Genomic DNA, 12,415 nt, shown 5'->3' on the forward strand with positions numbered 1-12,415 from the left:
TTTATCAGGTAAGTATAAATTATGTTTTTAATTTTTATTGTTTTTCTATTTTTAGGATTTCATGTATGGCATATTTATATCCAGCTTAAAACAAACACTGCAAGCTTTTCCGGTTTAAATTTGTGTTTTTGTTTTTTTAAACATTGCACTCAATAAATCGTGTTTTAAAAAGATGGCTTTTTTAACATTGTACTTATGCAGCTGCTATAAATCGCACAAACTAAGTTCACACTGCTCCGAATAAGTTTACTTCTAATATTGTGGAAACACTGTAACAAATGTATTTATTTTAATAACACGTTTGATACAGTATGACTCATTGGAATGAAACACTATATACACATGCATAGTATACCTACAATTCCCCAGCTCATATAGGTTTATTATTAATGTTTTGTTTTTTTCTTTATCAACCATGAGAAAACTTTGCAGGTATATTCTAAATGTTCTAAACAATACACGCTGGCTTAGGTGGACATTCCCACACATCTGTCTCGCCATTCTTTAAGTAATGAGATAAGCAATTGTAAGAAATATACCACATTAACCATGAAACTTAGTTTCTCCAACATTGGTGTGTCCGGTCCACGGCGTCATCCTTACTTGTGGGAATATTTCTTCCCCACCAGGAAATGGAAAAGAGTCCCAGCAAAGCTGGCCATATAGTCCCTCCTAGGCTCCGCCCACCCCAGTCATTCTCTTTGCCGTTGCACAGGCAACATCTCCACGGAGATGGTTAAGAGTTTTTTGGTGTTTAAATGTAGTTTTTTTTTTTATTCTTCTATCAAGTGTTTGTTATTTTAAAATAGTGCTGGTATGTACTATTTACTCTGAAACAGAAAAGGATGAAGATTTCTGTTTGTGAGAGGAAGATGATTTTAGCAGACAGTAACTAAAATCGATTGCTGTTTCCACATAGGACTGTTGAGATGAAGTAACTTCAGTTGGGGGAAACAGTTAGCAGACTTTTCTGCTTAAGGTATGACTAGCCATATTTCTAACAAGACCATGTAATGCTGGAAGGCTGTCATTTCCCCTCATGGGGACCGGTAAGCCATTTTCTTAGTCAAGCAAACAGAATAAAGGGCTTAATATGGGCTATAAAACTGGTAGACACTTTTATGGGCTAAATCGATTGCTTTATTTGGGCATTTTATACATGTTTATGCTGATAATTCTCATTTATAAACTTGGGGAACGTTTTTTAACGGCAGGCACTATGTTAGACACCTTTTCCAGTCAGGGAGGGCCTTCCCAGTTGTAGGCTGAGCCTAATTTTCGCGCCATTACTGTGCAGTTGTTTTTTGAGAGCAAGACATGCAGATGCATGTGTGAGGATCTGAAAGTAGCTGGAAAAGTTTTTGTTTTAAAACGTTTTTTGTGCTTTATTGACAAGTTTAAGCCTGTTTAACATGTCTGTGCCTTCGGATAAGCTATGTTCTATATGTATGAAAGCCAATGTGTCTCCCCATTTAAATTTGTGTGATAATTGTGCCATAGCGTCCAAACAAAGTAAGGACAGTACTGCCACAGATAATGAAATTGCCCAAGATGATTCCTCAGATGAGGGGAGTAAACATGATACTACATCATCTCCTACTGTGTCTACACCAGTTTTGCCCACGCAGGAGGCCCCTAGTACATCTAGCGCGCCAATGCTTATTACCATGCAACAATTGACGGCTGTAATGGATAACTCCATAGCAAATATTTTATCCAAAATGCCTACATATCAGAGAAAGCGCGATTGCTCTGTTTTAAACACTGAAGAGCAGGAGGGCGCTGATGATAATTGTTCTGTCATACCCTCACACCAATCTGAAGTGGTCATTAGGGAGGTTTTGTCAGATGGGGAAATTTCAGATTCAGGAAAAATTTCTCAACAAGCTGAACCTGATGTTGTGACATTTAAATTTAAATTAGAACATCTCCGCGCACTGCTTAAGGAGGTGTTATCTACTCTGGATGATTGTGACAACTTGGTCATTCCAGAGAAATTATGCAAGATGGACAAGTTCCTAGAGGTTCCGGTGCACCCGACGCTTTTCCTATACCCAAGCGGGTGGCGGACATAGTGAATAAGGAGTGGGAAAAGCCTGGAATACCTTTTGTTCCCCCTCCTATATTTAAGAAATTATTTCCTATGGTCGACCCCAGAAAGGACTTATGGCAGACAGTCCCTAAGGTCGAGGGGGCAGTTTCTACTCTAAACAAGCGCACTACTATTCCTATCGAGGATAGTTGTGCTTTCAAAGATCCTATGGATAAAAAATTGGAGGGTTTGCTTAAAAAGATTTTTGTACAGCAAGGTTACCTTCTACAACCCATTTCGTGCATTGTTCCTGTCACTACAGCAGCGTGGTTCTGGTTCGAGGAACTAGAAAAGTCGCTCAGTAGAGACACTCCATATGAGGAGGTTATGGACAGAGTTCACGCACTTAAGTTGGCTAACTTTTATTTTAGATGCCGCTTTGCAATTAGCTAGATTAGCGGCGAAAAATTCAGGGTTTGCAATTGTGGCGCGCAGAGCGCTTTGGCTAAAGTCTTGGTCAGCGGATGTGTCATCCAAGACTAAATTGCTTAACATCCCTTTCAAAGGTAAAACTCTATTTGGACCAGAATTGAAAGAGATTATCTCAGACATCACTGGGGGAAAGGGCCACGCCCTTCCACAAGATAGGCCTTTCAAGGCCAAGAATAAGTCTAATTTTCGTTCCTTTCGCAATTTCAGGAACGGACCGGCCTCTAATTCTGCATCCTCTAAGCAAGAGGGTAATGCCTCACAACCCAAACCAGCCTGGAAACCGATGCAAGGCTGGAACAAGGGTAAGCAGGCCAAGAAGCCTGCTGCTGCTAACAAAACAGCATGAAGGAGTAGCCCCCGATCCGGGACCGGATCTAGTAGGGGGCAGACTCTCTCTTTGCTCAGGCTTGGGCAAGAGATGTTCAGAATCCCTGGGCACTAGAAATAGTTTCTCAGGGTTATCTTCTGGAATTCAGGGAACTACCCCCAAGGGGAAGGTTCCACATGTCTCACTTATCCTTAAACCAAATAAAGAGACAGGCGTTCTTACATTGTGTAGAAGACATGTTAAAGATGGGAGTGATACACCCAGTTCCACTAAAGGAACAAGGAATGGGATTTTATTCAAATCTGTTCGTAGTTCCCAAAAAAGAGGGAACTTTCAGACCAATTTTGGACTTGAAGATCCTAAACAAATTTCTCAGGGTACCATCGTTCAAGATGGAAACCATTCGAAAGATTCTACCCACTATCCAGGAAGGTCAATTTATGACTACCGTGGATCTAAAGGATGCGTACCTACATATTCCTATCCACAAAGATCATCATCAGTTCCTAAGGTTCGCCTTTCTGGACAAACATTACCAGTTTGTGGCCCTCCCATTCGGGTTAGCCACTGCTCCAAGGATTTTCACAAAGGTACTAGGGTCCCTTCTAGCGGTTCTAAGACCGAGGGGCATTGCAGTAGTACCTTACTTGGACGACATTCTAATACAAGCGTCGTCCCTGTCAAAAGCAAAGGCTCATACAGACATCGTTCTGGCCTTTCTCAGATCACACGGATGGAAGGTGAACATAGAAAAAAGTTCTCTGTCTCCGTCAACAAGAGTTCCCTTCTTGGGAACAATAATAGATTCCTTAGAAATGAGGATTTTTCTGACAGAGGTCAGAAAGTCAAAACTTCTAAGCGCTTGTCAAGTTCTTCATTCTGTTCCACGTCCTTCCATAGCGCAGTGCATGGAAGTTGTAGGGTTGATGGTTGCAGCAATGGACATAGTTCCTTTTGCACGAATTCATCTAAGACCATTACAACTGTGCATGCTCAAACAGTGGAATGGGGACTATACAGACTTGTCTCCGATGATTCAAGTAGATCAGAAGACCAGAGATTCACTCCGTTGGTGGCTGACCCTGGACCATCTATCCCAGGGAAAGAGCTTCCGCAGACCAGAGTGGGTCATTGTCACGACCGACGCCAGTCTAGTGGGCTGGGGTGCGGTCTGGGAATCCCTGAAAGCTCAGGGACTATGGTCTCGGGAAGAGTCTCTTCTCCCGATAAACATTCTGGAACTAAGAGCGATCTTCAATGCTCTCAGGGCTTGGCCTCAGCTAGCAAAGGCCAGATTCATAAGATTCCAATCAGACAACATGACGACTGTTGCGTATATCAATCATCAGGGGGGAACAAGGAGTTCCCTGGCGATGAAAGAAGTAACCAAAATAATTCAATGGGCGGAGGATCACTCCTGCCACCTATCTGCGATCCACATCCCAGGTGTGGAAAACTGGGAAGCGGATTATCTGAGTCGTCAGACATTCCATCCGGGGGAGTGGGAACTCCACCCGGAGATCTTTGCCCAACTAACTCAATTATGGGGCATTCCAGACATGGATCTGATGGCGTCTCGTCAGAACTTCAAGGTTCCTTGCTACGGGTCCAGATCCAGGGATCCCAGTAGTAGGGATTCTAGTAGATGCACTAATAGCACCTTGGACCTTCAACCTAGCTTATGTATTTCCACCGTTTCCTCTTATTCCCAGGCTGGTAGCCAGGATCAAACAGGAGAGGGCCTCTGTGATCTTGATAGCTCCTGCGTGGCCACGCAGGACTTGGTATGCAGACCTGGTGAATATGTCATCAGTTCCACCATGGAAGCTACCTTTGAGACAGGACCTTCTTGTTCAGGGTCCATTCGAACATCCAAATCTGGTCTCCCTCCAGCTGACGGCTTGGAGATTGAACGCTTGATTCTATCAAAGCGTGGGTTTTCAGATTCTGTGATAGATACTCTGGTTCAGGCCAGAAAACCGGTAACTAGAAAGGATTATCTGCAAGTTCTCTAAAGGGACAGATCTCTGCTTTATCTGTCTTACTACACAAAAGACTGGCAGCTGTGCCAGATGTTCAAGCATTTGTTCAGGCTCTGGTTAGGATCAAGCCTGTTTACAGACCTTTGACTCCTCCCTGGAGTCTAAATCTAGTTCTTTCAGTTCTTCAAGGGGTTCCGTTTGAACCTTTACATTCCATAGATATTAAGTTACTATCTTGGAAACTTTTGTTTTTGGTTGCTATTTCTTCTGCTAGAAGAGTTTCAGAGTTATCTGCTCTGCAGTGTTCTCCGCCCTATCTGGTGTTCCACGCAGATAAGGTGGTTTTGCGTACTAAGCCTGGTTTTCTTCCAAACGTTGTTTCTAACAAGAATATTAACCAGGAGATAGTTGTACCTTCTTTATGTCCGAATCCAGTTTCAAAGAAGGAAAGTTTGTTACACAATTTGGACGTAGTCCGTGCTCTAAAATTCTATTTAGAGGCTACAAAAGATTTCAGACAAACATCTTCTTTGTTTGTTGTCTTTTCTGGTAAAAGGAGAGGTCAAAAAGCGACTTCTACCTCTTTCCTTTTGGCTTAAAAGCATCATCCGATTGGCTTATGAGACTGCCAGACGGCAGCCTCCTGAAAGAATCACAGCTCACTCCACTAGGGCTGTGGCTTCCACATGGGCCTTCAAGAACGAGGCTTCTGTTGACCAGATATGTAAGGCAGCGACTTGGTCTTCATTGCACACTTTTGCCAAATTTTACAAATTTTATACTTTTGCTTCTTCGGAGGCTATTTTTGGGAGAAAGGTATTGCAAGCTGTGGTGCCTTCCGTTTAGGTAACCTGATTTGCTCCCTCCCTTCATCCGTGTCCTAAAGCTTTGGTATTGGTTCCCACAAGTAAGGATGACGCCGTGGACCGGACACACCAATGTTGGAGAAAACAGAATTTATGCTTACCTGATAAATTACTTTCTTCAACGGTGTGTCCGGTCCACGGCCCGCCCTGGTTTTTTAATCAGGTCTGATGAATTATTTTCTCTAACTACAGTCACCACGGTACCATATGGTTTCTCCTATATATTTCCTCCTGTCCGTCGGTCGAATGACTGGGGTGGGCGGAGCCTAGGAGGGACTATATGGCCAGCTTTGCTGGGACTCTTTGCCATTTCCTGTTGGGGAAGAGATATTCCCACAAGTAAGGATGACGCCGTGGACCGGACACACCGTTGGAGAAAGTAATTTATCAGGTAAGCATAAATTCTGTTTTCTTTGAACTATTAAAAAACAAACCACTTTTATATTTACCAAATGCACTTTATATGTTGTGTAAACATGTTTTTTTAATTATGCCCTCTCCACACTGCTGAAATTCTCATTCACTGGTGATGTACTTGGAATATTCAAAGGCAGAGAGAGTCCTATACTTTCCTTTTGATGGCACATTGGCAATTGTCTGTATAGCAAAAATCAGTCCAGTTTTTTTTTGTTTTTTTTAACAAAAATAGAGAGTTAATTTAGTCAAGAAGTTGGGAACTGACATCTAAACTGTTACGGAGACATGGGGCCTGGTTTTCAGAAATCATCAGCTTTTTTCACTGACCATTAAATTGTAAAACAAGTATCTCTCCTTAAAAGGGACAGTCTAGTCAAAATTAAACTTTGATGATTCAGATAGGGCATGCAATTTTTAACAACTTTCCAATTTACTTTTATCATCAAAATTGTCTTTGCTCTTTAGGTATTCTTTGTTGAAATCTAAACCTAGGTAGATTCATATGCTAATTTCTAAGCCCTCGAAGGCCATCTCATACCTCAGTGCATTTTTGACATTTTTTTTACAGCTAGACAGCTAGCTAATGCATGACATATAGATAACATTGTGCTCACTCCAATGGAGTTATTTATGAATCAGCACTGACAGGCTGACATGCAAGTCTGTCAAAAGAACTGAAATAAGGCTGCAGAGGCTTAAATAGAAGGTAATCAAAGAGGTAAAAATTATATAAATATAACCAGGTTGGTTAAGAAAAACTGGGGAATGGGTAAATGTCTTTTTAATGAATACAAATTCTGGAGTAGACTGTACATTTAACATAAAATAAGATACACAGTTCTGAAGGTAAAAATTGTTTTTAGAACAATCCTTGAGGGGCCTTGTAGAACTGCCGAGACACCTTATAGAATCACGCCCAAACCAGAGAGCTTTAGAGAATCATGCCCTTGCTCTTAATACAGTAGTTGACAGAGTGGAATGCGTCTGTGAATTCACCTACAGGAAGATGCTGTGTTGCATAAATGGTACTTGTAGTAACCAAGAAACCAGTCATGAACTGTCTTGTGATAGACGTACAAGAATCTGGTAACATTTCACTTTGTCCTGTTTGCTCACTAATCTTGTACATTTAAGATTTTTTTTTTTTTTTTAATTAATTTTTATTCAGTTTTAGAATGAGAGGTAACATTTGGGGACTCGCAGGACCCCTGATCTAACATACACAAGCAAAAGGATCGGACACGCAGGTCCGATTGCAACAGCTGTTCAAACGTTGATATATCATAAGTAAATTGCAGGGATATGTGGTGAAAATAATTCACCAAGGTGGAACCCTAGTGTGGGCTCTAGAAATAGTAATATGCACATTGTGTCTAGTACATACTTTACCCAGCATTTATTGTGCCTAACACCCACTACATCTGGCCCTCATTACACCTAGCACATGCCGTACCCAGCACACATTTGCTGTACTTCACTCGTTTTATTTAGCATAAACCATTCACAGCGCACACAGCTCCCAGCACACAATATACCTAGCACACACTGTACTTAACCCAAATTGTACCCAGCATACCCTGTGCCTGGCACACATCATACCTAGCACACATTGTACCCAACACGCATAGTATCTGGAACCTACTGTACCTAGCTCACACCATGCTCAGCACACGCAGCACCCGGCACCCACCTTGCCTAGCGCGCGCAGTACCCAGCACACAATGAACCAAGCACTCACCGTAGCCAGCACTCATTGCATCTAACGCGCTCGGCACCTAGCACACACTGTACCTAGCACCCATTATACTTCGCTCAAACTGTACCTATCCCATGCCGTACCTAGCACACATTGTACCTAGCACACATTGTACCTAGCTCACGCCGTACCTAGCACACGCCGTACCCGGCACCCCCTTGCCTGGCACATGCAGTACCTAGCACACACTGTACCTAGCACACGCCGTACCCAGCACCCCCCTTGCCTGGCACATGCCGTGCCTAGCACACATTGAACCTAGCACGCACGGCACCTAGCACACGCCGTACCCAGCACCCCCCTTGCCTGGCATATGCCGAACCAAGCACACCCTGTACCTAGCACACACAGTACCTAGCACACACAGTACCTAGCACACATTGCACCTAGCAAACAGTACCTAGCACACATTGCACCTAGCACACACGGTACCTAGCACACACGGTACCTAGCACACACGGTACCTAGCACACACGGTACCTAGCACACACGGTAACTAGTTCACGCCATACCTAGCACTCCCCTTGCCTGGCACATGCAGTACCTAGCACACACTGTACAATGACACCTAGCACACGTGACACCTAGAACACGTGACATGTGGAGCAGTAGTTTTGACATTGAAAGAATTATACATATGAGCATCTTTCAGTACTATTATATATATATAAATCACCCAATAAAATACATGGTAAGCAATAGGACAACGGTCTAAATACTTGTGCTTAATTACCCAATAAGGAAAGATAGTCTTACTATGTAGTTGGATTCAATGAGATCTATTTATTTTTAGAATTATAAATACATACAATAAAAATTAAAACAATAGAAATTGATTCTTAAAACAAATCTAACTGGTTGGCCAACCATACAGTGTGATTAAAATGATATAATATTTTTTCCAATTCCTGTTACTTAGTGTATTATACAAACATATCTGTATATTTGTATTAAATTTTATTGTATGTATTTATAATTCTATTAAATTTTATTGTATGCATTTATAATTCTAAAAATAAATAGATCTCATTGAATCCAACTACATAGTAAGACTATCTTTCCTTATTGGGTAATTAAGCACAAGCGCTTAAGAGTCTCATCCAATCCAGATTTTACCCCCGCTTTGAAGTTTGTGAGATTACTTCTTTGAGACTCCCTAGCTTTTACCCCCACACCAATACAACGGTCTAAATAGTCCACAAGTAGTGGATCCTGTATTAAGTGTTTCCCGAGGGCCCCCCACAAGCCCCCATAAGAAACGCTGATATATAAAGGACCTTGTAAAACATGTTAGTACGCGCTCTATAGGTGCTACAGTGTACCTTTGCAAAAACACCGGCACAGGAATTGTTTAATGGCAGAAGTATGTTATTCATGGAACTAAGGAACAACAAACATATCTTAGCCAATTATTTCAAAGTGTCCCACTAAGCATCAAGCTATATCGGGTGTTTAAGGAGTTATCTGAGAAGTTCTGTTTAACAGAGTTTTGCTTGTTTAGAGAAAGCTCTTTCGGTACCTAGATTGAAATGTTCACATATAACTATGTTGTGATCAGCCTGTTGAGTTTAGATCTAAACCTATGCCTGCATTGTTATATTTGTAATTATGGTGTCTGCGGGCTGTGGCGTTTACTAGGCAATCCCTGGGTCCTCATAGCTCTGGCGGTATGAGATCCGGCTGGTCCAGGCAAGCAAACACACAGGATCCGCTCCGCACCACTCTGTATTGAGCAGGAAGTGTAAGTGCGACATGAGTGGCCACCGCGCTGCACTGAGGCCCAACAGCTGTTCCCCGTTCACCGGGGCTTCCATCTTACATCCATCTTGCATTATTTAGAAGCCTGTCACATGTGGTATGTGGGTCCTCTGTAGGAGCTCATATTGTAAGTGTGGCGTAGTTCATTTGTAGCAGATTTACTGTGCAGCAGCTCATGGGCCTCTTTGAAACTGTAAAATGCTGGAGGCAACAATATTCATGTCGACACTGTGTGCCCCGGTCCCCAGCTAGACGGCATTGTCTACAGTAGCACTCTCCTCACATTTTCCACACTTCTAAGAACACTGGGCATTACTAGCATTTATAATGGCTGTGAAGTCCCAATATGTCTAGGAGATAGCAGCGTGGTAAAAAAGCACATATCCTGCATGCAAAACAGTCATGACTCCTTCTACGCTGCCAACACATCTGTTGGCACGATACCCTGGTGTCGAGTGTGTGCATGCCTCCTCCGCTGTCTCCACACTCCCCCCTCATCTGCCCAGTGTCCATGGCTTGCGTTTTAAAATTTTGATAGCAGGGGTTAAGTGGTAATGCAGCCTAAAGCAGCAACGTGGTATGTGTGAGTTCAGTTGGCAGTATCTTCGCACTGCATATCCATGTTGCGGTGCTGCCTGCCCGGTGTGAGAAAAATATATAGGGCTTACCCAGTCAGCGTGTTACATGCTTGCAAATGGCATTGGTGCTGTGTCTCTACGGATTCCTACCCATGTGGTATAAGTGGCGCTCCGTTTGTTCACAGCCTTGTTTAATGGCCACCGGTTTAACTGTGGCTTGTGGGTCAAATAGAGGGAGTTGTAGGTGTGCGATCTCGGTCAGAGTGGCATCTCTGGAACCGCTATTTAAACCTGCATAAGATCCGGCTGGTTAGGGTTCTGGATGTCTGATTTTATCAGTCCACTTGCAGAAGAACCCACTATAGGAGCTCTGGACTAAGCCAGCCATCTTAGTTGCGGCCAGCTCCGCCCCCAGATCTTTTTAATTGTTCTTTATGCCAACTTTTTAACGAGGAGTAATTGTTTGTTTTTTTTGACTATGCTTCTATATAGTAATAAATATGCCACGTAGTACTATTTTAAACAGTCATTAAAAATGGTACTGTAAGAAAATGCTACTATTATACGGTACTGAAACTGGTTCTAGTTCCCTTACCTGCAAAAAGGCCAATAAGCAGCATTAACATCCACCCAGAGAAAGCATCGCTCACACTGTGGAGAAGGGCCCAAGCAGACTCTTTACTCTTGCTCAGAATCTAAAAATGATAAGGTGTTTTTAACATTACATCCAGAAGAAAGCTTTCCCTTGTAAAGCAACAAGTCTTATCTACCATGACATGCAGTGGTGAGTGTATACTCTTACCTCTCTATGCCTGTCTCGATCTCTTGACTTCTCCCTCACCCAGTCGATAGTATTAAAATCTTCATATGTTCCTACTCCTGGTACATCTAAAAAATCTATTCCCTTGTTGGTGCTGTTCATCCCATTCCCGTTATATGAAGCAAAACCTGTGTAAAGGAAATACAAAAATTTACATTTTATCTGCATATTGATAGGTATCCAGATTCTTTACACTAGGCATGGGCAATGTATTTTATATTTTAATGAAAAAAAGGATCAGATATTACTGGTTTCGTTTTTAAATACACTAATAGACCAACACAAGTGAACAAATCGCATTAACTTCAACTCACAAGTACTACAAACAAAAGTTGTTGTTTTTTTAAATTAAATTCCTGTCTTTTTTTCATTTTTGGCTCATATGTTGTGCTCAAGTCGCATTTACAAACACCTTTATAAAAATAAATCTCGTCTATTATGAGTACTTGATATCAGACGTACATGGGAAGCTCCAATAAAATTTAACCAAGATGCATGTGTGTCTGCCATGTCATATCTCATTAAAAAGAGCTTACCATTGTTGCTAGTATTTAACAGCAAAATAGTGTGAAACAGCAGTTAGGATATCAGGTCCCTTAGGTATAAATATAATTGTAATATTGATAGAAATCAGCAAATCATTGTTCAAATCTTCATTAAATATGAATATTGCATATATATGTTTTTACATTTTTTTATCTACTTAATGGCAAAGGGCTCTAATGCACTTATATACACATAAACACAAATATATATATGTACACATATATAGACATATCTATATACATACAAATACATATTTAGCAATGCATCTGTATGTATCTCTATGTTAAAGTACTGTGCCTGCTTTTTTTTCTAATATTTTTTCTCATATCTTTGAGCCCTTTTTTTTTGTGCAATATTTGTTTTTAATATGCTTTATTAAACAGTGTTATGGAGTGTAAGTGTACTTAGTGTTAATATGAGTGTAAGTGTACTTCATAATGTATTTTTGAAGTGTTTTGTGCAAGTTTTTAGTTTTGGAAAACTGTTAACCATAGGTCTGAGATCTTGGTATGGTATGGATTGAAGCGTTAATGCTATTTCGCTCAACTTGTAATATCAGCGCAATTAAAAAAGGCATGCAAAAATACATTCTTATATTGGCTGTTTTGGAGAATTTGCTTTCTCCTTTGTTGTGAAAAAGTATGCACTTAAGTATTCTTAAAGTTATTTACAATACATTTTTAAACAATTTTCAGACTTCTATTATCAAATTTTATTTTATTCTCTTGGTATCCTTTGTAGAACAAACAGCAATACACTACCGGTAGCTAGCTGAACAGATTGGGTGAGCAAATGAAAAGAGGCATATATGTGGAGCCACCAATCAGCAGCTAGCTTCCA

The 12,415-nt window shown here is 41.3% G+C and overlaps 1 protein-coding gene across 2 annotated transcripts in view; it reads right to left on the minus strand.

Moving 5' to 3' along the window:
- Positions 1-12,415, minus strand: part of CLCN5 (chloride voltage-gated channel 5) — a 526,001-nt gene that overhangs the window by 221,319 nt on the left and 292,267 nt on the right. For both annotated transcript variants that reach the window (XM_053698989.1, XM_053698988.1), the window contains 2 exons: positions 11,012-11,157; positions 10,805-10,904 (listed from right to left, as the gene is read on the minus strand). In XM_053698989.1, coding sequence (XP_053554964.1) covers positions 10,805-10,904; positions 11,012-11,157 — 246 coding nt within the window. The remainder of the gene's footprint in view (positions 1-10,804; positions 10,905-11,011; positions 11,158-12,415) is intronic.

Source organism: Bombina bombina, chromosome 1, assembly GCF_027579735.1.
Source record: "Bombina bombina isolate aBomBom1 chromosome 1, aBomBom1.pri, whole genome shotgun sequence".
Classification (NCBI taxonomy): Eukaryota; Metazoa; Chordata; class Amphibia; order Anura; family Bombinatoridae; genus Bombina; species Bombina bombina.